Consider the following 24,983-nt stretch of genomic DNA (forward strand, 5'->3'; position numbering starts at 1 on the left):
ATTTTCTCATTCTTTTTGGGTAATGCCCCCTGACTAAACAGCCAAATCAAAATATTGGGAAATTATCATCGCAACTCGAACGTCGCATATTGGGATAAGATTTGTACAAAACGAGACCAAATACATCAACTAAAAAATATTTTTCCATAAATACATATATTTCTTGTGTTGGCCTTTAATTCTCAAGTTTTTGAGTTTAAATAAATACAAAATATCAAACTAAAATGGAAAATAACAATAATTGCCCAACAGGTGTTGATTTTAAATGATAAACTAACAAAAATGTATTTAAAAATCAAAGCACGCCAATTAAAAAGTAATTATTTATTTATATTTTAATTAGTTCTGACTTAAGAATGAGATTAGATAAACATTAATTATTTTGTTGGTTATGAAAAAACCTATTTAACAAATGTTTGCTTTAAATCTGCAGATGCCAAACAACTTAGCATTTCGACTGCAGGCCTTACCTTACCTTACATTTTAAAAACATTAGCAAATTCTCCCGAACGTTTGATTAGCTAGCTAGCTCTTTAAAACGCCTAATTTTTTTTAGTCAAGGGGGATTGTTTTCGATGCATGCTGAACTTATTTTTTCAATTTGAGGACGATATCGCCCTTAGTTGTAGAACAAAAAGTCATCTAAAATTAGCTGGAAACATAAAAACTTTAATTTTGAAAAATGGGCCCTAAAATCAGTTTCCAATCGCCTTTGTATCAGTTTTTCCTTAACTTTAGAGCAATTTCGAAAAATATTTATAGTGCAAAAATTGCCAAATCAAAAACCAATATTTTCTTGCTCTGGCCGACCCACTGTGCAGGCCACTGTGCGCCTCTCGAACATGTTCGAAGCAACACCCGAATACCGATGCAGAAGGTTTGACGGCAAACCAGTTTTCGGTTGCGCCAGTCATCGACGGGCAGCTCGCGTTTTTGTTTCGTTATTTCGAATTTAACGCGCTCGAGAAGCGGACGAACGCTTCGCTTCGCTTCGGTCGCTCGTTTGCTTTGCGCGACCAACTCAACTCAGTTTGAAAATAAAATTTTGGCCAACCACAAAATTGGTTTTTTCAATTGCCAAAACCATATACCACATCGAGATACCGCAAAGAAATGCGACGCGACGCGCTGCCAACTAATTCAATCTAAAACCTAAAGAAGTATGTGCAACAAAACCAAGAAACCAATTACCATCGAAACCAAATTCAAGAATTAATATGTCAGCGGAAATATCAAAACAAACGTGTTTGGCATCCCATATGCGAAAGCAACGCGCCAAGAAAATATAAATAATATGCCCAACCGACGTCAGCAAACAAACTGATCGGGCCAATAAACAGCTCGAAAAGTGCCCGAGAATCGTTGCGAATGCCAAAAGATACATTTGTATCTTTCGGATTGCACTTTGCAGTTCAGTCCCCCTTCCCCTTTTCAAATACCCATCCACGCAGTGTTTTTATTGTGCGAAAGTAAAAACTACCTGCATCGGACTTCAAGACCTGCCCAAATCGAAAAACCCGAAAAAAGAAAACCAGTTTTGTGAAAATTATTGACTGCGCTCTTGTGTTGGTTTTAGTTTAGTTTGTATTTCTTTTTCTATTTCTTGGCTGCACTCCTCTGTGGATTGCTGAAAGGAAAATGGCAACAATAACAAGCCGAAATTGGCGGCTGCCACTGCACAGATAGAGGAGTCATAAATTAAGTGAGCGGAATGGATAGCCGTGATAAGAAATGCAATTGAGGTAGACATTAATTACCCAAGGTGTCAAGGGTTCTAGCTTCAAAAGTGAGGTGTAAACAAGGGTTTGGTGGCGCATAAAAGGTTTATGTAGTTCAGTTAATTGCTGTTAGATTAGCAATCACATTTTTAAAATGATATAATCGAAATATTTAAATTTCAAATAGTATAGCTTTAAACAACTGACAAATAGGTATATTTAGCATAGCATTTTTGTATCAGATTTGAAGTCCACATTTCTTATTTCTTAAAAAAATCTAGATTAAATAGTAAATAAACTTGATTGATCAGAGCAAACAATGAAATATATCTGAGAAACTGACGAACTAAACCAACACAATGTTTGATAAACACAAATAGAAAACCACAAACCTTACTCATTTTTAAACACACAAAGACCTGAAATAAAACGCAATAAACTCTTGTTTTATTTATGAATAGTACCTAATGGAAACCTCCCTTCGATTCTCCACCCACAGTCAACTCGAAAAGTGCAACATTCCCCCATAAGTAATAAGCAAGCGTTACAGTTAAGTTACCGCTAAATTCAACGATCCAACTATAAAAAAAAGGAAAAACCTTCTAGGCTTAGTAATTCAAAAAGGAAAATGCTCATGCACACCACATCCATTTCCACAACGTCGACGGCCACCATGACCAACTCATCGTCCTCGGCCACGCCCACTCCGGGCTCGACCTCCTCCAACAACAGTGCCACCCTGGAGACGCTGCACCAGCAGCAGCAACAGCAGCAGCAGCAGCTGCAACAACAATTGCAGCAATTGCACACGAATGTGGCCAACAATTCGCGGCCCCCCTCTCGGGCGCCCTCCATCCTGGACAGTCCGACCCTGGCGCGTGTGGAGCGGGCTCGACTGCGGCTGGAGCAGCAGGAGCGCGAGCGGGAACGGGAGCGGAGCAGCCAGCGGGAGGGGAACGGCAGCATGGGCGGAGGAGGTGGCGGCGGAGGTGGAGGTGGCAGCAGCACTGGCACCGGCAGCACCGCCACAACCATGAATCGTGAGGATAGCCTGGAGCGCAGCATTTTGGATCCCAAGGTGAGCTTCCAATACACACTGCTAAAAAAGAACACCCAAACAAATTGAAAACATTTATCAAAATCAATACAAACTGTTTTTAAAAAGTCGAGAACGCTTTGTCTAAAGTCAAGGTTAAATAGTCTTAACTTAAGATCTGGAATTTAAGTCTACAAAAACTAAAAAAAACTTTCTTTCTTTTTTTTGCCATGTTTTTTTTTATTTAATATATTTAGAATGTATTGAAAGACTTTACAAAAATTACAAAGAAAATTTTCAAAAAATCAACATTATCTTTGGGACTGAAACTTGGGACCATAGGCTTTTGATGCGAAGCACTTGAAGAAATAAACCCCTTAAGAAAACAGATATTTTTTTTTTATATTATAAGCCCCACAACTAAAAACAAAAAATTTAATTTTATACAATTCAAGACTTATAAAGTCTTAGATCTCTTGTATTTAAAATTTTATAGTGATTTTTAAGTCAATAATGTTTATATCTAATTTTTTCATGGTATAATGACCAGTGCCTAAACAATAAGCATATGCTTGTATCGCTGGGATAAAATATTGAATTAAATTAAAAAAAACTTTCTTCAGTGTGCCAGGGCTACACACTCGTAGGATATAAATTACAATTAAGAGGGGCAAGGTGCGGGGATCGAGAAAAGCCTACGTGATAATGAAAGCCCAAGTAATCGAGTTCATTATCGCTGCGATTCATCTAAAAGAGCATCTCGACAATCTGGTCGAAGCATATATTTTTATCTTTTAATTTATTGAAATTTGTCGTCAAATAATTCTTGAATACCTTGAGCGCTTGATAAATGGCTGGGCGGGATCTTCATTCGGGCTATAGACATTTCCTAAATGTTCAGGCTTTAGAGTTTTCATTATACGAAATAGAATTCTTTAAAATGGCTGGAAAAAATGTGTACCTCATCTATATTAATTCTTTAAATGCTACATTCCTTAAGCTTACATCATCTAAAATAAAATCATTGTACGATGTCTTAAAAAATATGCAAAATATCTTCCCAGACAAATCCTTATGAATTTAGCCAAATCCGAAAGTTGCCCTTAATGTTTAGTTAGATTTTCGATCTTTCCCTTCCCCATAAAGCTCTTATTAGATTTGGTCCATAAGCAAAAGAAATGCCTTCATGATGCTGCAAATTAGTGGCTACCTTCTACTAAAACCAAATGAAGCACGTTGAATGAGGAAAAGGCAAATAGAACAGACGTGGATGGAGTGGATGGAGTGAACAGGGCCTAAACCAAATAAGCCATACACACATTTTTTTGCCGTCCAGACCGCAGTTCTTGACAGGGCCATTTCACTAATGGCCCAAGTCCCCCCCCTTTGGGCTATAGGTGACTGACTTGCCCGTCTGAGAATATGGATACTCCAGGCTACTTTCCGCTGTCCGAACACGACCTTCTGGCTATATGTAAATGCTTTTTATTTTGTTATTATTTTGCTAACGCTCTTATCGCTGGCGGTTTTTATCTCGACTGTGGTGGCCTCATCATCTGGCCAAAGCCTCTCTAGGCTCTGCTCATTTTTATTTCTTTAAAGCTTACTGAGGACCCCCAGAACCCAGTTCCCCTCGAGTATCTTTGTATATATGAAAATGGACGGGGCTGGGTTGTCTGGTTAGGTAGCTTAGAACCAAGTTCCCAGGTAGGTGGCCTCAGCCCATGGCTGAAAACATAAACTGAGATAATGAATGGCGAAATGTATATGTATATCTATTAGGTAGACAATAACAATGCTACGCTAAAAGATAGCGATGAGCTAACACGAAATGTAGATAGGATTTGGAGAACTCTTATCTCTAAAATTTAAGAGGAAGTCTTTACCTCACAATAAATGGATATGATTGAAAAGATAATACTATTTGGACCACTTTGATTATCTTGAGTAACTTCCACTTAGTCCAGCCAAAGTTGTACTCTCAGTTCTTATGTCACATCATCAATTCTGTTTGGCCCTTAGCCAGCCAAGTCAAGACTGATTACCTGATACAGGCAGAGCTTTTGCCTTGTCAACTCGTAACAAATTGTACGTAAGAGTTTTAGGGGCCAAAATTGCCTGCATAATTTCAGCCGGGCCCCCGGGAAACTGCAGCCAAAATATTTGCGCAGCTTACTTGGGTGAACTATTCCTTTTTTTTGTGCTCTGTCAAATCTTGCAGGATTTCCCCGCACTAAATCGATACAAATTGCGCAAGAGGCCTGCAAAAACGATTTTAGGTCAGCGTCAGCCCTTCTTGTAGCAGACACACCGAATCCTCAGATCGTTGAACTCGTTGAGCGGCAAGAAAATAACACCTCAAGTGCCCCAGTCATAATTAGTCACACTTAAAAAGGCATTGGCCCAAAGACAACGCGGCCCGTTAGTTGGCCATGCGAAATGTGAGCAAAAGTGAGGCAGACACCGCAAAGCGAAGACAAAACCCGGTAACTAGAGCCTCAGTGGAGGAAAGCCAGAAAGTGCCGAGCAGCAAAAGCTGCGGACTATGAGGTATACCTATGTTTGACCCACACACACAGAGTGGGGGAGAAAGACCCATGTCCATGTCCATCTTGCAGCGGCTCGTTGCACTCGACTGCAGTTGCAAAAGGGCCCAGTTGAGGGCGCATCTGGAGCAGAAAGGTGGTTCCAGTGAAAAGACCTCGAGAGGAGAAATCTCTTTCGTTTTTTCCCCCTGACATCCGACTATATTGGGAGGACCCACTGCCACGTAAACAATTTCAATAAATTTTACATTCAATGTCAATTTATTTTCTGCTCTTTTGGCGCGCAATTCAATTTAACGGCACACACATTCCACACGAATATGTGAAAATGTTCTGTTGGCCACACAGTGTTTTTGCCACAAATTACAAACAAAAAAAAAATGTTGGCAAAAAAATAGAATGATAAATGAAAAATACATGTTTTTTTATTTTACATGCCTGAATACGCAGAGAAGCCTTAGAATTGGTCAGTAAATGCGAGTGGTCGAGTGTTGGGGTTGAGTTGAATTGAATTGAGTTGAGTTGGGCCTTGGGCTATGAATCAGTCAGTTTTTGGGGCGCACTGTCTATTTAGAGAGAAAAATGTTTGACGAGGAAGATCTGCCAGCGAAATTAGAAAATTAACATCAGGGGGCTGTATTTTTATTGCTCAAATTGTTAATTCCCCATGCTGGAAATCAAAAATATGTCTCTCATATATTGCATTTAAGTCGGAAATGTTATAATCGATTGAACAATCACTAATTGATTCAAACATTACATGCACGAAAATAATAAATATACAATTATTTTGGCACTGCGGTTACCAAATCAATATTGTATATATATTTAAATAATTTTGAAGTAGTAATGATTACTGTAAAATATTTTTTTATTTTATTGAAAATTTTGTCGCTTAAAATTCGATTGAAATGTGTATGCTCTAACCGAATATCAAACAAAGAAACTATAAAACCTTTTAAAATTTGTATAAATTGCCTAACGATCATATAAATCCTACCATGGTATAATTATATTTTGTTACCCACATTTTTAACTACCCTCTAAGAACGCTAAGCTTATCTGGTCCAAACTTCACAATAAACGAGATCTAAGCCTTTCCTTTAATTAGCCAGCCATAAATTTGTCCAAATATAGAAGTAGCTCACAAACTCGGTTTGAAAAAGGGGAGGTTGTTGAAGAAGAACAACAATAACAGTAGGCCCAGTAACCGCCGAAAGGTAAACAAATAGAAAACACAATTTTCGTGGGGTTAGGCCAAACTGCAGCCGGGTAATTTGAGTCGTTTGGCCATTTGCTTGTCGGAATTGCCTTCGTGCACGCAATGTTCGTTGAATAAATCGTTGAATAAATCGAGAGACAAGTGAGCGACGCACACACACACATATTTCACTCTTATCGGCGAGGAAAATAGAGCAAACCCCACCGAAAAACCCCTTGGATAAACTAAAAGTAAACTAAACAACATGAGCATTTTTCGGGGGAGTCGAAAAGCACAGAAATAAAGAGCTGCTGAGGAAAGACAAAAGCGTTGCAAAGGCGACACGCAAGAAATGCGTAAAAATAAAAATGAGCCGAAAAAAACAAATAATACAGAGAAAATCATTTCATTCAACCCCACCCATTCCCATTCCCACCCCACCCCCTTCGCCTGCCCCACTGACAACCCCTCGATGTTTTCATTCATAAAGGCGAAAAAGAGAGGAAAACTTTAGCGGAAAATATGCTCCACAATAAAATATACAAATAAATGGCCGGGCTTAATGCAAATAAAAGGGGGATGGGCTGTTTTGGGAGGCTGTGTAGCTTTGATAGGCTCTTTGGAATGGGTAAGAGGGGGTGGTAGGGGGTGAAAGTGGGTGGTTTTGGGTGGTGGGGCAGCTGCTGTCAGCTACGCGAGGGAATTTTCCACCCAAGGCAGCAAAACCAAATGGCACACAGAAGTGCAATTTTCGTCGGCGAATTGGGGTAAAAGGGGAGCAAATCACAAATGCAAAAAGGAAATGCCAATGGAAAAATGTTTTTCCTGCTGCGGATTGGCGGAGCAAGGGGAACCCCAACTGTCTTAAAGCCAATTTTTTGCGTTGAATTTTTCGATCTGAACAATTGCATTTAATATTTTGTGGCTTCTGTTTTTATCGGGTCGGTCGTAACGTTTTGAAGTTGCGTTCTTGTTTTTTATTTTTTTTTTTTACATATCTCAATTTGGTTTCCCTCTCCGGGCGTGTAAAGTGATATATCACAATTAAGCAGTTCCACAGTGACCCACTAAATTCAACAGCAGCAACAGAAAGCACACTGAGAAAATATTAAACTGAATATGGCACGTTTTAATAAAGACTCTTTAAAAACTGTGTTGTTAGTACCAATATATGCAATGTAGGGAAAACATTTGGTATACATTGTAGGTTGTGCATTAATTAAAATTTATTTAGTTCGGTATGAATTTTATTTCGCAGTACACAACAGCTGCAATATTTTCCCTCCATTTTCTTAATGCATTTTGATAGATTGCATTAAGTGCGTGGAGATGGCATAATGTAGAGCAACTTTTAAATTGGTGGCGTTTGGAAACCAAAAGGGGTATTGTGGGTGGGTAAACGAAATATATGTGTGAAAGGGCTGACCTCGACCGATGATCAAAAAACTTTGTTAAGCATCAAATGGTTCAATTTGTTCCAGGCAAACATTTTTACATTTTATATTGCATACGGCAATGGCATTAAGAAACATATGGTTGACTTTTATTCCGTCTGCTTTGCCGTCAGTTCTTTTTATATAATTTTTAAGTAAACAGTTTAAAGAAAACTGTTTATGAGAAATATATTGGATAAAAATGGAATACTTTTAAAGAACACTACCTTTCTATCCAAACATTTCAAAAAAGATTTTGGAAAAAATATACTTATAAATAATTTGTTTGATTTTTAAAACAAAACAAGGAACATTAATAATGGTCTTTAAAATACCAAAACAATTTATGGATTTTATTATTTTAATTTTATTTTGTTGTTTAGGGAAACAAAATGGTTTAAATTTATTTTTAGACATAATTCGAAAAGATTTGACACATTTCTGCAGACTGTTATGGCTTAGTTTAATAGCCTTAACAATTTGTAGAGCCCATAATTTCCTTGCTTTTTATCCATTACGATGGGTTAGAACTGCATTTTGAGCGGAATTTCCCAGATCAACACCCTCGGTCTGACAGTAAGTTCCATGGTTGAAAGCTTCTGGAAAAGCGGGATCGCAGCTTCCTCATTTTTTCGCGACGACAGCAATTGGGCTGGGGGGAGAAATGTTTCTTAGGAAATCTGTCGAGACAATGGCAACGGCATACAATTTGCATATTACATCAACATGTTGCATGCCGCCACAGTCAAGATTGCAGTTTGTTGCAACGAAATGTTGCATATGCAATTGAGTTAAGCGCCCTGCACTCCCCCTTTGCCACGCCCCCTTTGAGTTAAACGAGGCGTGGCAACGAGATGCATCCAAAAAAGACGATGATGATGACGATGATGATGTGGAAGGCACAGCCGCATTGCAATGAGTTTTTGCTTTTGTTTTCGCCAGCATTTTTCTGTGGCAAGTCGAATGCGTGAGTCGGGCGAGCATTTGTTTCCCAAGTTTCTGTAACTTTGTGGGGGGCTCTATACATGCACTTGCCTCACTTAAAGCCTGTCTTCGCATTAAATATTCACAAAACAGCGCAACGAGCAATCCTCAATATCTGCTTAGGCCTCCGGGCGACACGCCCTCTTTTGCCCTCTCGGAACAAAAAATTATTCATTGCTCTTTGTGTATAATTTCTTTATAATTGCCATTTCCCGTTTTAATGAATTGTTTATACTATAAAGAGGAATATACAACGAGGACTGCAATAAAGACAGGGGTCATGGTAACAGCAACAATGCAACCACACTCATATGCCCCGAATGGGGCAACCTAAAACAGAGACCCAAACCCACTCACAGATACGGACACACGCAGGTGCACTGAACAAAAATTTCATTGCTTAAAAATAAAAATATTTTATCTGACCTTAAGATAAAAGTGTTTCTTTTTTTTTTAAAGAATAAAATGATCATTTTTTTAATTATTTAATTATACACAATAATTTAACATATTTGCTTTAAAAGTGAAATTACAAATGAAAAAAATTAACTAAATTAAATAATAATAACATTTTTGTGTTACAAAACAAATATTTTATTAATGAAAAACTTTATTCCCTGATAAACAAAATGTATTAAAAATAAACTAGTATTTATAAAGCTTAGATACAAAATTAAAAAAATAAAAAAAAATTGGATGTGATCACCAGTGCTGTAAAACAACAGTTTCTTTATTAAATAGCTAAAATATCTGTTTACCTTCTATCATTTTAAGAGATTCATATACATCTTGTATTGAGAACTCAGATGAATATTAATTTTTTTGTATCGGCCTTTTTAGATAGATTTTTTTGCGGTGTATTGACAAATACAAGCTGAGGGGCAATCCATGGGCTGACCATTTTCATTGCTTCCGTTCTCCACTTGTTATGGTTACTGTTGCACTTTACTCATTTTTTGGGGGTAGGTTGCAGCAACTGTTTGCATGACAAACGGAAATTGTTTTCATTTGATTAGTGCGAGTTGCGTGGAAGGTGTGTGTTGTGTGGGAGTGTGTGTGCCACATCAGGGGGTTTTTTGTTGAATCAAGGGGATGTTGGATACCCGTGAAACGACCCCCTAACCATAACCGCATTTTGCTACAAGGGCACGAACTCTTAATGCATTTGCCAACCGCTTTGGGGCTGCCAGCGTAAATTCCGTTGATCAAGATAATGACCGTGATGATGACGATGATGTGAATGTGGATGTGGATGTGGATGTGGTTGAAGGTGTGTTGTCCAGCCTAGACTTTGTTTTTTACGAGCTTTTAATGGCATAATAGGACCAAGGAGTGCTGCACTCACACATCATTAAGGCGAGTCGTGTGGGGCGGTATTTTATGGCTGTTTGTGGATAACAGTCATTCATCATGGTACTTAAACCCTAGTTACCTACATTTCATTTTTAAAGCAAAATAAAATAAAAAAACATATATATATTTCTCATAACAAAACTTTAACAAGAAATAATTTAAAGATTTATTGCTCCCCATCCAACTGAGAGTGACTCATTCAAATGGATCGATTGCTTCAACCCTATTAATAGTTCACCTACCTCAACAACTGTGCTCATAAATTTTCTTAGGAATTTTATTTCTTGCTCCGGCTCTCTTGGAGCAAATTAGTCAACTCTATCAGAGAAGATAGATTTATTTTTGTCGTAAGCTTATCAATCGATGGCGTTAAGTTTAACGTGCCTCGACTCTTATCGGTGAATTCTAAATTCTTTAAAACACAGCGCCGGCGGCAATGAGCCGCCAACCAATGGCCAGAAGTTGACATCATACCCCGGTATGTGTACTTACACCCGCTAGAAAATGAAAATGAAACACAACCAAGGCAAACAGAATTAAAATTGGTAGCGCGTTTGGCTTCGTATGACATCATAGTTGGGTGATTGTTTAAGGGAGGCAATATTTGTGGAGTGGAAGGAGGGTGCTGAGTGCTAAGTGGGTGTCAAGTGCGTGTGTCTTTTACATAACTTACTCTCTGTGTGTGAAACATGTACCTATGTCATCTAATCTAATTATAAAATCATTTTTCTTGGCTTTCTGAATGAATATTTGAGAACGAAAGGCGAAAATATAGCTAAAAGCCCAAAAATAATAGTTAAATGTTTATTAAGAGGATTTCTTTAGCCTTGTCTTTTGTGAATAAGTATATATCTTGACTAATCCACACATATAATATCAACTTAATATACAACTTCTCCATTGAAAATCACACCGTTTATTTAATTTGAGAAATTTTAAACCAGTTTAAGTCTCGTTTAACCAATTGCTTACACAAGCTCTAATTTAAAAAATATCGTTTATATAATTTTAGAAATTCCAAAACAATTTAAGTCTCGTTTTACCGAATACCACTTTTATTGCTTACATAAACCATAACAAAAACTACTTATTTTAGTTATTCTCTATTCGAAAATTGGCAGCAATTAAATTGACAATAAAATTCCCATTTATTTCTGTTTTTTCGTTCCCACACACAAAACTCGAAACAAAAACCAAACCACCAATCTCTCTTACATAACCGCAAACAAAAAATATACAATAAAAAAAAAAAAACAATATTTACTCAATCCCACCCCTCGTTTCTACCTTTCCCCCCACCCCACTATACAAAAACAACAACACAACAACAACGATACTCCCCCCGAAAAAATGAAAACCCCCGTTGAACAACGATCATTTCGGGAAAACGCAAAAACAATTTAGAAAGAAACGGCGCCCTGGCATCAGATGTGGACGCACATGAAACGCCTTTCGCACGCCTCCAAAGTCAATTCCACGAGCAGTCTGACCGCCCAGAAAACCGATGTGGGCGTGGGCCATCATCCCAATATGACACCCAATGCAACAACAACAAGAACAACAACAACAACAGGGATTTCCACCACGCCCGGGAAATGCATTCTATTCCCGGATAAGACGTCCTCGCTGAAAAGCTCTATGTATACGCAACAGGTGTACTTCAGGCCCGATATGGTACGAACTTTAGTAAATTTTAGTAGATTCCTTAACTAGAGTTTATTGGCATGGTTTTGGATTGAATTGGTTTTGGTTCATGGCTACCTCACAACTTTAGACATTGCTCTGAAAATTTGCTTTGAGTTTGTTACCTTCGTTTTCTGGCACTTTCTTCCACCAATCTGCTCCATCTATTTTAGGACCATATTTAAGTTAATTTCATTTTTCACTAATGGTTTTATGGATCTTTGAATTTAGTTTCGTTATGCAATAGTTTAAGCGTTTCGTTTCTTTAGCAAACTATTCAACCCTGAATTCATTGCGAATACGTAATGCATCCAAAACACTTCAAAGCTCAGCGTTGCAGTAAACGCAGCGTTGAGCAGAACAAATATATGAATGCAATAATCATAATCATAATAATAATCTTCATAAACCAACGACATTGCTAAATGCCAGCAAAAAAAGGGACAAGTGCACCACAAAATCAGTAAGCATAGCTTTATGGTGCATGCAAAGTTGAACATTAAGGGGGTTGACCATGGAGATGCGGTGGTATTCTGCAAGGGTACTACAGTGGAGATCCACTACAGTAAAAGATTTTAAAAGATATACTCAAATCAAAAAATACCTTATTTGCAAGCTGGTAAAATATTTATTATTTACTTTATTTATTTCTTACGCCGAAGAAGAATTATAAAACTGAAGAATATATATATTTTTTATTTAATAACTAGGATGCTGCTTTAAAAAAGTTTTTTGATAAACTGTCATCTAGTTTCTAAGTTTTTATACTGAAAAGTTTTTTTACTGTTCAATTCCTGCAACATTTTATCAATTTAACCTCAGCTATATTTTATTATAAGCTGGTCGCTCTTAGACAAAAAAAAACAAGCTTCGGTATATATTTTAGATTTTTTGAATTTAATGGTTAGAAAAACTTTGTAAAACAATCTGCTAATAAAAATGCCATATAGTTTTTACTGTGCACCACATGACTGCCATCTCATACTCCATCATACACAAAGCACATAAAAAGCTCCACAAATTTGGAACCCCTCAGTGGAAACCCCCGCTCTTTATACGCACTGTACTATACTTATTTTACTACACAATATAAAAGTATTTTCGTGCTGTGCCAGCAAGACCACAACAAATTTAGTTTGACATTTTGCATGGCATTTTATGCAACTTTAGGAAATGGCTTACAGAGAATATTTACAAGCCTTTACAGCGGCCAGCTATTTAATGTCAGCTACGTGCCGCTGTCATAAGCTTCAAGATAAATCAGCTCAGGGTCAGAAGTATCTTTAGTGGTGCCGGTGCCGATGGAAATGTAAACAACGCTTGCTCTAAACGAGAAACGAGATGCCAAGAATCTGGGGAAGGAGGCGCAGCTGAAAGGCGTGAAGGTGTAGGCAAAGGTCGACATATGCAAATTGCATTTTGGGATCTCTCAGCAATTCTTGTCATTTGTGGTTCATTGTTCAGCAGCTGACATTTAGGTGGATGGACAAGGGGGCGGTAAACAAAGGAAAACCGGCTAAAGTTAAAACCAAGCCGGCCGCTATATTTTCGAAATAAAAAAAAAACCTGTAAAACTTTGTTGTTTTGTTTTCAATATCAAGACACATTGGAAGCTTCATTAACATAATTGATGCGCCATTGAACGGCTCTGCGGCAGCGACTCTTCGAGCCATTATATCGTCTTCATGGCTTGGGGCAGAGCGAATCGTTGGACAGGTTTTCCGGCGCATGCGCACCGCCGAACCGGTTTCCGATGGCCAGTTACAACCCAACGATCCACCGATCCACCATCTACAAAATCCGCAGCCTGAAACTCTCATCTCCAATTCTGTACGCGCAATCCACACTGTAATTTTCAATTTCATTTCGAGATCTCGACAAGAACAGCTTTGAGCCAACTTAATGGCCAGTCAAAAGCCAAGAACTGCGGAAAAAACACACACATCACAACAAATGATGGAAAACGTTCGAGTTTATCGAGTGGTTAGAGAGCTGATGATTATCTAAGTAGAGTGAATAGGGGGAAAACTATGATTGATAAGTGAATGTAGGCAATCGATGGCTCAACTAGGCGGTCCAAGTGGGTCATTTAAATGCGTGTGATGTCAGAGGGAAAAGCTCTAGGCTTCCGAAGTGATGAAATAATAAAGGCAACTTTCTGTAGTTACAAAAATATAGAGACTTTCATCAAGACAGATCCTCGATTTAGAATCCAGACACGCAACTGTTGTAATTATAATTTCGCCAACGGCCGCCAGACTTTTATTTATACTCGCCTATAAAAAAAGCAAAAAAAAACCCAACTCCACATGGCTATTAATTATGGCATCTGCTATTTGATATGCGGGCAGCTGCTGAAAGTTAATGAAATTTTGCGGTTCGGCCATTTGACTTACATAAAATGGCTAAGCGATATCAATCAAATTCCCCTCTTTTTATGTTATTACATGATTCGATTTATAGAGCAGAAGAAAATCCGCAAAAGTGGCAGGAAAGAGGAAGGCAAAAAGCCTCCAAGGCAAACAGGTTTACCCCAGACTTACTTGGCCGCAGGAAGATAAATTGGCAGACAAGGGAAGGGAAAAGTAGTCGAAGAATAATATCCCCATAATGCAGTCGCGCCGGCATCAGCACAATCTATATAAAGGCAATATATATTGGAGTGCCAAAGGAGTGCAGTAAAAAGCTAAAAGCGAGGGTCTAGGACTCGAAACAACGACATAAAATCAAATTCAATTCATAGCCACTTTTCTCTGTGGCAGCTCGAAAATCATATTTAATATTCCATATATAGTATGTAGCCGCTGGCCGCTGGCGATTCACTTGACAGATATGCCAAATATAAATCGGCACACTGAAATCCAGCCTCGAAGAGCGGAAGTAAAATTTTTAAAACACATTGGTCGAGCAAAATAAGGGAATAGGAATGGAAAGCCCAAATCCAGCATGGCAATCGCAACCTGACAGCTGCCTTTGGATAGAGAACAATGGATTGGACATGGCTATTGATATTGGTACTGGACACTGGACATTGGACCCTGGACCCTGGCTATTTCCACTTGATTCCTTCTGAAATTTTTTCATTTTCCATTGTGAAATTGTTCCCGGGAATCGAAGTGAGGCCACAGACGAACTGAACTGGCTTTTGTTGCATTTCGGCAATGTTTTACTTTTTCCCAGCGACATGTGACGTTTTTGCGCAGGAGAAGAGGAGTTGGATCGGCCACAACTCAACTGATATTAATTCTGTTTACCTTGATGACTTCAGTTGGGGAGTACAAAAAAAAATGCATTGAAACTGGGATCAACCAGCCACATGTTTCTCGCTTGTAAATATTTAATTGAAATCGATACGGGGCGCCGCCAGAGAACAGCTGCCGAATGACGAAATTCTAGTAAACTCCGGAGCCCAACTATTTGGTCAAATTTAATTTGCGGCTCTGCTGCAATTGCACTTCAAAGCGGCACCTATCGAGCCACCACCCCAACTCACCCACTTTCGTTTATTGGTCTTCTCGCTAATTAGAGGCCTGACCTTAATCACTTAAGAGTTTACATAAAGCCACCAGTGCCCCCGTCTTTTTCGCAGCTGAACTGAAATATATATAGATGACGCAATTAACACAGAATTTTGTGTCTTTGGAAATTGCATCGGGAGAGTTTAAATCGCAAAAAAAAGTTGCACCCAGCCCCGATAAGATAAAACTCTAACGATAAGTTTTCGTTCGCATGCCAGGCCAAAGTCAGCGGCAAGTGACATAAAAAATAGACCCAAAAGTTTATACAAATATTCGCTAAAGTAGATCTCTGAGTTTTTATTTGGCCACGCGCGTAAACACTGAACAAGCACCAAAAAAATAGTTTAACCTTTTTGGGCAGAGCAACCAAATATGGAAAAATTACTCGACAAATATTTCGAGTTTGGCTATTTTTTTTTTATTTGTTTATTGAATTTAATTTGGTCGTGGGCTGATTTTAAAGGCGACATTTAAAATGTTCGACTGTCAGTTGGAATTATTTGGAGTTATTTATGGCGATGAATAGACCTTGTGTTCGATGAAAAGATGACTTCAGAGAAGAATAACTTCAGGTAGAATGGTGGAGTTTTAGTATACTCTTCTTTTTCTTATAGCTGGGAGTCTGCCACTTCCGCCTTTCAAAATTCCTCTATTAATTAGGAAAGCCGCCGTCCGATCGAAGCCCCCATACTAATTACAAACGCCACTCTCTCATCGGGCGCGAACAATGCAACGCTTTGTTGCCACTCAGGGTCAATGTGTTGCATGTTGTATATATGTGGTCTGTGTTTACGCCATCCATATCCATCCCCATGGCAGACATCTGAAATAGAAGCTGACAACTGCGGCGATGAAAAGGATGAATCTTTATTTTATTTTAATACTGAAAATTTATGATCTCTATATGGTTCCATCTCTAGCAATCATTTTTGCCGGGTAATTAGGACGCCTGTCTCGCTGAAAGAGTTCGCTAACCCTCAACAAATAATATATTAATAATTTCGCACTCAATTAAATGTCCCTCACAGTCGAATGCATATGCACACAAATAATGTATATATATATAGTGGTTCCGCTTGGTGATCTTGTTGCTTTTTTTTCACTAGATCGATCTCCTCGCACTTGACTCATTTTCCAACAAATTATTGACATTCTTTTTCCTTGCTTTCTTCTATTTCTAGGTAAGTTTTCGCATTGCTCACTAGACATTGATCTTCCGGTGACGTCAGTAAGTGGAAAGCTTTTAATAGAATCCACCTTAAGTTGCGTTTGTGGTTCTCCGATTACCTTATCGAAGTGAGTAATGCACCTTTAAAATGCCAAGCGATCAGTTGGGAAGCACTTCAGCTGCTATCAATGGGAATCCATTACTCCTCCGGGTCCGAGATGTATCGCGTGAATGTTTCACTCACTCCACCCACTAGCTGTTGATGTTTTTCCAGTTTTGATTTTTGATTAATTGGGTGGGCCGAGATAAGTATGCAGGAAGTTAATTTGTCGGCTCCGCAAGCATGCAAGTAAAAAACACACCGCCTAAGGTGCTCCACATGTGTATAAATGCACTCCAGTGCAGAAGCTCCAGAAATCGTGAGAAATGAGGAAATTGAGCAGTGCTGAAGGGCAATTATTTCCAGTTCATAGCTTAGAAAATAACTAGATCTAATTGGAATTTCTCTCTTTGAAGGTTTAATGAAGAAAGCAATTTTAATCTAACCTTCTTCTAATTTCGTATTTCCCATCATTACGAAACTGAAGGGTATTAACTGCTTATTTCACAGTCATATTTTGTTACTATCTCCTCGAAAAAGGTTTAACGTTCTGTAATTTTTGAAAACAAGACGCTTAAATACAAAAATGTTCCTAACTAAGAATAACAACCATTTTTGTAACAAAGTATTTCTGTTAATGATCTAAGCAAACCATTTTTTTTTAAATATAACCCATTTAAGCTTTAATTTCTGAGCTAAAAACCTAAGAAATTTACTAATAAATTGGATTTAAAATAAAAAAAACAAACTTATTACTTTAAAACACACAGAAAATACACATTTTTATAGTTTCCATTCCAACCAGTTTGAAACCTTATCTTGGATTAATTTGACCATTTGGCAGACTTAATCGGGAAATCGGTAAACTGGCTCCATAACTGGCTTCCTTATTTGTCAAGTTCTTATCTGGATGTCACCGTGCACTCCTCAGCATTTCAATTAAGCGCCAACAGTTGTCCCAATTTACCGGCCAGGCCAGGAAACCAACTGAGCCAAGTCGGAGTTAATTTCATTAGCCATCTAGTCTGGCCTTTGGACACACTTTCGTTGAGACGTGAGACTCCACAACTTCGATCCGTTCCGATTCGATCCGATGCGACCCTCGACGACTTTCACATACGAGTATCTGCACAGAGAAAAATTTTAATCAATTTTAGCTGAACATTAAATTTGGCATGTCTGGCTCAAAGCTTGCTATTTGTTGATACTTAGCGAAGATAATATTAACAGTTTAATGGCCACTATAACTACCGGTTAGCAAAATGTGCATTTTAGTTTTGTTATGTCTTAATAGCTTATTTGATGTTCGAACACAGATAATATAAGCACTTTATATACCAACTTTAATTGAAACCTAAACTGCCGGTTAGCCAAACATAATTGGTGCTAACTAAAGATTAAATGAACGCTAAACCCAATTAATGTTGACTAAAATTACATTTTATAAGTTTAACAACCAATGTGAACATTTTCTCATTATTGACTTAGCTGATGATAATTCAGAAAGCATTATTTCGTTAACTACTATGTTTAAAAGTAATATAATTTTAATAGAATCGTCGTTAAATTGAAAAGCAAATATGTAATAATTGTACAAAGTAGAAATAAAGGTAGTATAATGTTTTTGAAAAACAGATTACATACGAATCAAGTCGGTAATAAAAAAATATTTCCATTTTTTTCGGTGCGACGTGCAGCACATCTTCCATTGACTGTCCAAGCACACGATCTTTTTTGTATTGATTAAAGAAGACGATTCGTGATTTTTGCAAATTACTTTCATTTTCTGCACAAAAGTTGCTAGCTCGGCTTTTAGAAATTGCCATGGCTGTGGAGAAAATGCCATGGCTAACAAGTCATTGACAAACTGCCAGCCAAAGCCGAAGTTGTGGACGACTGAGGATTTAAGCCATCAAGCGCCACTCCCTGAGTATCTCGTTGTCTGAGTATCTGAGTATCTGAGTAGCTCGACTCGGCCTAAGTGTGTCATGCAAATTTTCCAGCTGCTCCGCTTGTAATTTGATATTGTCATTAGTTTGGTTTGTATGTGTGTGCACTCGACTGTGGAACTGTGGAACTCGGCACTTGGACAAGGAAGTATCTTTGTATCTTTTTCCTGCCCCCATGCGAAGCACTGCACTTGACAGCAGCGATTATGTTACTTGCGGTGGGCGGTGGGCGGTGGGCGGTGGCTAGTGGGTGGTGGGCCTTTGCATTATGCATGCCATGACGCTCATTAGTGCGGCTTGTTGAAGATGAGGCAGTAAAGGGCAGTAAAGTGGGGAAAAGCGAGAACGGGCCAAAAGAACAATGGCTCTAAATTGCCCTCAAGGCAACGCGTCTCTTTCTCTTTAAATTAACTGGAAAAATCTGAGCGGTTTGACTTTCGGATTGCCATCATATCGTAGGCACTTTTTGTTCCCGCAACACCAATGACAAAACTTTTAAATGGTTCACTTTTGAGCGATTGCAACAGTTTTCAGTGGCACACCACTTAACTTTAATGTCAAATGTCAGTTTGCTATATTTCACAAGAACCGAAACTTTTTTCCTACATAAATCCACTCCCGCCTGATGATTTTGCAAAAACCATAGAAATTAGCTCTTTAAATGAAGAATGACACTTTTAGTGCCCCTTCTCGGTTTAAAATAAAAACACAATTGTGAGGAGGTGGGGAATGGGGATATGGGGAAGTGAGACAAGTGTTGACAGTTGCTTGATGGCGTCGAAATGTGAAAGTCAAGTGGGGAAAGATACTTTTTGACAGTTTCCTCTGCAAGATTTAGCCTGCAAGGGGTTGGAAAGTGCGTGTGGATGGTATTAGTTTACATTTCAGGCAATTCTTCTTTGAAATCATTTCTTGACAGCAGATTTTGTTAGATTAAAATAGCTTCAAAACTTCTTTGATACCTACTACCACAAAGGCAAAATTTTTATTTGTAATTTAAATATTTTAACTAAAGTAATTCTTTATAATTTGTAACTTAAACTTACATTTATTTCCACAAATTAATCGATTATTTAAAAATCGATAAATTTATGGTCTTCTAATTTAAGAAAAACATTATAAATTGGGTACCACTTTAACAAGACAAGTTTGCATTTGTTAAATATTTAATTTCCTATACTTGATCTGTGATCAATTACATAATTCAGCTGTAAGCCACAACCAGTTTTCATTCGTTGGTGCACTCGCAAGTTACTTCAATCAAAATTGCTTAACTCAATCGATTTGATTGTGAGGCCCCAAAGAACCGTTAAAAATGACAGAAAATGTATATAAAGGCAAAACAACACAATAAACAATGGTAACGGCATCAAAACATGAATTTTACGATAAACTGACCTATCAGCCGCAACAACTCGACTATTTGTCCACTTTACGATTGGCCACATTAATAAAATTTATTCACTCCGGAAGACCACAGCGAATGGGGAAAAGAAAAGTGTGGTAAGGGGAAAACCATAAATACAAACCGCAGGCATTTTAATTTTTATGTTTTAACATGAAAAACGCTTCGCAATGTCACCCAGCATCAGCGCTACAGTAATTTGCATCCATCAGATACAGTTTACTTTGCTGGCCGCTTATTACAAACGCAAACGAAAAAAAGAAGAGCAGAAATACATTTAAAAATTGCAATTTGCATACAAATCACGTTTCTGAAACACAATTTGGCAAAAGCTGAAACGAAAATGTGTTTTTAATTCGTAAAAAGCAAACATTTCTTGAATGAACTTGCGTCATTTGTTTGGCTGTCGTCGAACTGCAGATACATACGTAGATCCATACGTAGATTTGCGTATTTGGGAAAGATCATCTGGTGATTCACTTGTCGCTTGAACTGCTCGGTAGACAACTGTGAAGTGAGTAAGCCCGCTCAGCGCTTTATGGTAATTTATGGCGCACAAAAACGGCAGCGAGAAAAACGAGATACTTTCGCTTAACTGGGGAATGCTATTTTGTGGCGGGATTATTAACTATATCTAATTGTCGAGAAGGCCTCAATTAGTCAGTTAGCCGGGTTGTTAGCGTGGGCAGGACTGCCTGTCTGGTAATTGTTTCAGATACATTTCGCAACTCTAAGATACGGGAATGACCGCCGGGGGAATGTCTCAATCTGATGTAAAGTTCGGCCTTCGCGGAATCCAGCTTGCATTTTTCTGTAAGCGTTTCATTTTTTGTTGAACAATTAAATTAATTAAAATTCACGCTTATGGCGCATTTTAATTACGGCTTAAAACAACTGTAAGTTGTGGCTCCATTTCTTGCCAGCCAGAGAAATTTTCAACTTCAAAGCATCTTTAAGAGACCAAAAAGGCGACAATCATCAGGTCTACATGGGAAACAAATGCCATTAAATACTGAAAATAGTAAATAAGATAAATCATTAGATCATTGTAATGATATATATTATTATTATTATATTTACCATTAAATTATGTGACCAGCTCACTTTGCTGAAATCACTTACATTTATTTCCGTATTATAAGTACAAGTCCAATGGCTATTAAAAACCTAAACATTTTTTCTTTCTCTGTCGTAATTATAAGACAAATGACAATTGCATAAGACTCCAACTTGAACGGGAATATACCGCACCCTTTACACCCTCTTCAAACTTTTTCTTGGGTAATCGTTGCTCAAGTAGTTGAAGATACACATTGTGATAAAGAGCAACTCTAATTTGGTTTTGTTTCTGTTCCATTGCCATTGTGCTTTCGTGATTTCATTCATAATTTTCTGGCTCTGGCTCTGGCTCTGACACATTTTCAGATAGCCCTCGAAAAACTTTCCCAAGACTTTGTTTTGTTTATATTCCATAATTTGGCAATTTCTTTGAACCCATTTTGAAACGTGTTAATGTGCATTTGAGCTTCTCGCCCGCCGACCATTACGAAATGGTCTTCAACTCCGAATTAAACTTCAATTCCGAGTCACAAATTCAGCTCTCTAGCTTTTCTCTGCCGCTTTCGCAAGTGAAATTGTTGGCAGAGTCGACGAAAAGAAAACCAAGTTGAACAGACTGTGTTTAGTTTGTATACCTTTTTTTTTTTGGGCTTTAATGCCCGGTATAAATTATTTTTTGTTTATTTAGTTTTGCCGGGGCTTACTTGGGTTTGTGTGTTAATTAGATGAGTTCACATTTCGCTTAACTGCTGTGAAGAGGGTCGAAGGGAAAACTAAGCCGGTGTAATTACAAAACTTTACAAAAAATCTAGGTGAGTGGCTAGAAATATAATTGGGTTATCTGGCAGAAGGCCCCAAATCCCCATTAAATTTTTCTTAAACAACTTAAGCCGCACTGAAATCCCTTACATATGCTTGCAACCATTTTCCGATTGACATGGCAGCACATTGCCATTTTATTCTTTAGATTTGCTGACTAATGGCAAAACCCCGATTCTTTGGAAAACTTTGAAGAATGCTTTATTTTCTGGCTCTTTGCGTTTATCACAAAAGTGTCAAACGGTAATTGTGTGGACCAATTCCATTTCACTCTTGACATTGACACCAACAACTTTTCCCAACCTCAATTACAATCAATCACACATGGTGTCTGTTGGTCAGCTGGCCAAAAGACCATTTCTGGCCACAGTCCAACTGAAACCGTAGTCGTGCGTGTTTTGTTCGAAAATTACAATAATGATAGAGGCTATCCATTCCCATTCCCATTCCCATTCCCTCTCACTCCTTTTTGCTTTCAACGGACAACAAAAGTTTGGCCAACCGCTTGGTGCAGAAATTTCATTTATCATAAACTTCGTGCATCTCCTACTTTTGTGTGATAAAAATGACAAAGGACTGCCGTGGTTAATGATGATGATGCCGCCTGGCAGGAGACTATGCCATCTGATAAATCTCTTGAGCCACATGTTCCAGCCACTTGTTTTCCTAGTCAAGATTTCACTCTCTAGGCGACCGTCTATTCAGGACAAAAAAGTGGTTGAGAGCTGCCAAAGTTGTTTTCGCCACATTTGAAAATGTCACTCACGAACGCTTGACCAGTTTTTCATTTTCATTTGGCGGAAAAGCAACGAGTTTTCTCGCCACAAAACCAGCAAAATATTTATGTATTAATTTTTAATGTCTGTTAAATTAGGATCAGGTTTTTGTTTTTCTTTTTTTTTTGGTGGGCGTTGATTGCAAATTATTGATGCAGAAAGTGTGTGTTAAGATATAGGAAACAAAAGATTTTGATATTTTTAAAACTATAAAATAGTTGTTTCTCTGTTTTTTTTTTCGAAAATCAACTAAAGAAAACATTTTTATTCGCCTTGGTTGTCATTTGGCTTCTTCGTTTTACATGACCCACTTGAAATATTTCCCCACACCACTACGAATCCATGAAAATCAATGAAGCTTACAAAATATTTACCGCCCATTAGCACGTCATAAAAGGGGCGGGGTAGAACGACCAGAGGACCGTAGCTATTTCCCACACAACCTTGCCCCTCAGCTGTCGAGGGTCCTTCAAGTACCTACGCTAATAAGCAAATGCTGGGAAATACGAGACTTCTTTACTTTGCTTATGACATATGTGACAGGCGGTAAAAACAAAAGCGTTCCAACACATGTAAGACTTCTGTTTGGCATACCAATGGAAGGGAGGGAGGGGGGAAACATATATATATCTTCCTGAAGCGTAAGTAGTATGGCTTTGATTGGCGGAAGGTGGCAGTCTTAAGGGAAACCCCAAGGAGGTTCTGCAGTTGTTCTTCTGTCGGTCAGACCACCCTCAATGAATTATTGAATATACCAGACCGCTAGACGTCGAAAAGGCAAAAATATGTTCAATGGACAATCAAAACATATTTCAATATATTCTGTTTTAAGCATTATTTTCTTTTAACGTTTTAAAGTATTTTTTAAGGCAATAGTCATTTAATTTAGCCATTTAATTTTCTTCTAAAAATATATTATAAAGAAACAGATTCAATTAAAGACTGACTTGCCATTTTAGAGCAATACAAAACAGCTGCAATTTTGGTCTTAATACCTTTTACTTATGAACTTTAAATCTATAAAAATTAATTAAGATTGTAATGCAAAAAATGTTACTTTGGACATAAATTTCCATCCTAAACAAAATTAAAATTGCTTTTAATGTACTACACTATGTGTACATCAGTATTTCCCATATCACAAGAATATTCCAGCCACTCCTTAAAAAAAAATCAATATAAAACTACTGCCCAGAACTGGTTGCAATTTAATTATTTATAAACAGCGAGGAGGAGAAGGAACTCTGTGGCAATCACTTCCCTACCTGCAGGATATGGTCTCCGACAAATGAGGGTAAATTTTCTTAAGAACTGCAGCAGGTGCTAGGCGACAGGCGTTCATTAAGAACGTATCCCAGCATCCCATAGATACGCAGTTGCTCAGGCACTCAGATACTCAGATACATGTGGGTGTGCGCCAGTCTGGATCGGTGTGTGAGTTTGTTTGTGTGTGTTTTTTTCAGACAGTGTGTCTCCCTTTTCATTCTTTTTGTTTCGCCTACCTCCTTTTTTTGGCATGCATTACCCTTAATGAACTCAGGACAGTTTCTGGGGAGGTCTACCTGCATCGACGTTGCTTCTCGGGCATTAATGTCTGAAACCGGGCGCTATTATAAATAATTGCACAAGAAAATAGGTAAAATAGTGCAAACTTTTCCCTGCCACTGGCAACGGTTGACAATGGTCGAGAGGCGGAGGCAGAGGCATGTTCACCTGGCACAGTTCTCACGGCCCGGGGCAAATCGCTGGGCTTGTGGGCAGGCCGACAAAGTGAGCCGACTTGGGTTCCTCTTTTGTCTGGCGCAAAGATTGAGATCGGGAAGTGGGCGACAAAGGTGTAAATCGATGATAAATGAGAAGCAAAATATTCAAGATCAATAATCTAAAGGCGATCTATTTCAAAGAAACGGAATTCTGGGCTCAAATCAGACTACTCAGATGAGAATTTGAAGAATAGAAATGAATATACTTTCCATAACATTAACATAAAATGCATAGTATATATTGAATGAAAAACCATTCGTTCTACTTTGATGAAAGTAAAAACAATTATTCAAACGAAAAACATGAATGAATGAAAAATATTTGATTTACATAAAATCGGATTAAGTCAAAAGCAGAACATATTTACGTAGAAAACAACTTTGATCTTGGAATTTATGATATGATTTCTTTTTCATAAATAAACCTTTTTTTGTTCAGAATTCTTAGCTAAAAAAGGTTTTAATAACCAAG

At 38.0% G+C, this 24,983-nt stretch overlaps 1 protein-coding gene across 7 annotated transcripts in view; it reads left to right on the forward strand.

Moving 5' to 3' along the window:
* Positions 1-910: 910 nt before the first annotated feature.
* Positions 911-24,983, forward strand: part of LOC128263322 (uncharacterized) — a 44,462-nt gene continuing 20,389 nt past the window's right edge. For 5 of the 7 annotated variants that reach the window (XM_052998326.1, XM_052998328.1, XM_052998329.1 and 2 more), the window contains exons 1-3: positions 911-1,160; positions 2,218-2,796; positions 11,676-11,945. In XM_052998326.1, coding sequence (XP_052854286.1) covers positions 2,347-2,796; positions 11,676-11,945 — 720 coding nt within the window. In that variant the 5' untranslated portion in view covers positions 911-1,160; positions 2,218-2,346. Of the gene's footprint in view, positions 1,161-2,179; positions 2,797-11,675; positions 11,946-24,983 lie in introns of all 7 variants that reach the window. The other 2 variants (XM_052998327.1, XM_052998333.1) reach the window with 2 other exon arrangements.

Source organism: Drosophila gunungcola, unplaced genomic scaffold (assembly GCF_025200985.1).
Source record: "Drosophila gunungcola strain Sukarami unplaced genomic scaffold, Dgunungcola_SK_2 000001F, whole genome shotgun sequence".
Classification (NCBI taxonomy): domain Eukaryota; kingdom Metazoa; phylum Arthropoda; class Insecta; order Diptera; family Drosophilidae; genus Drosophila; species Drosophila gunungcola.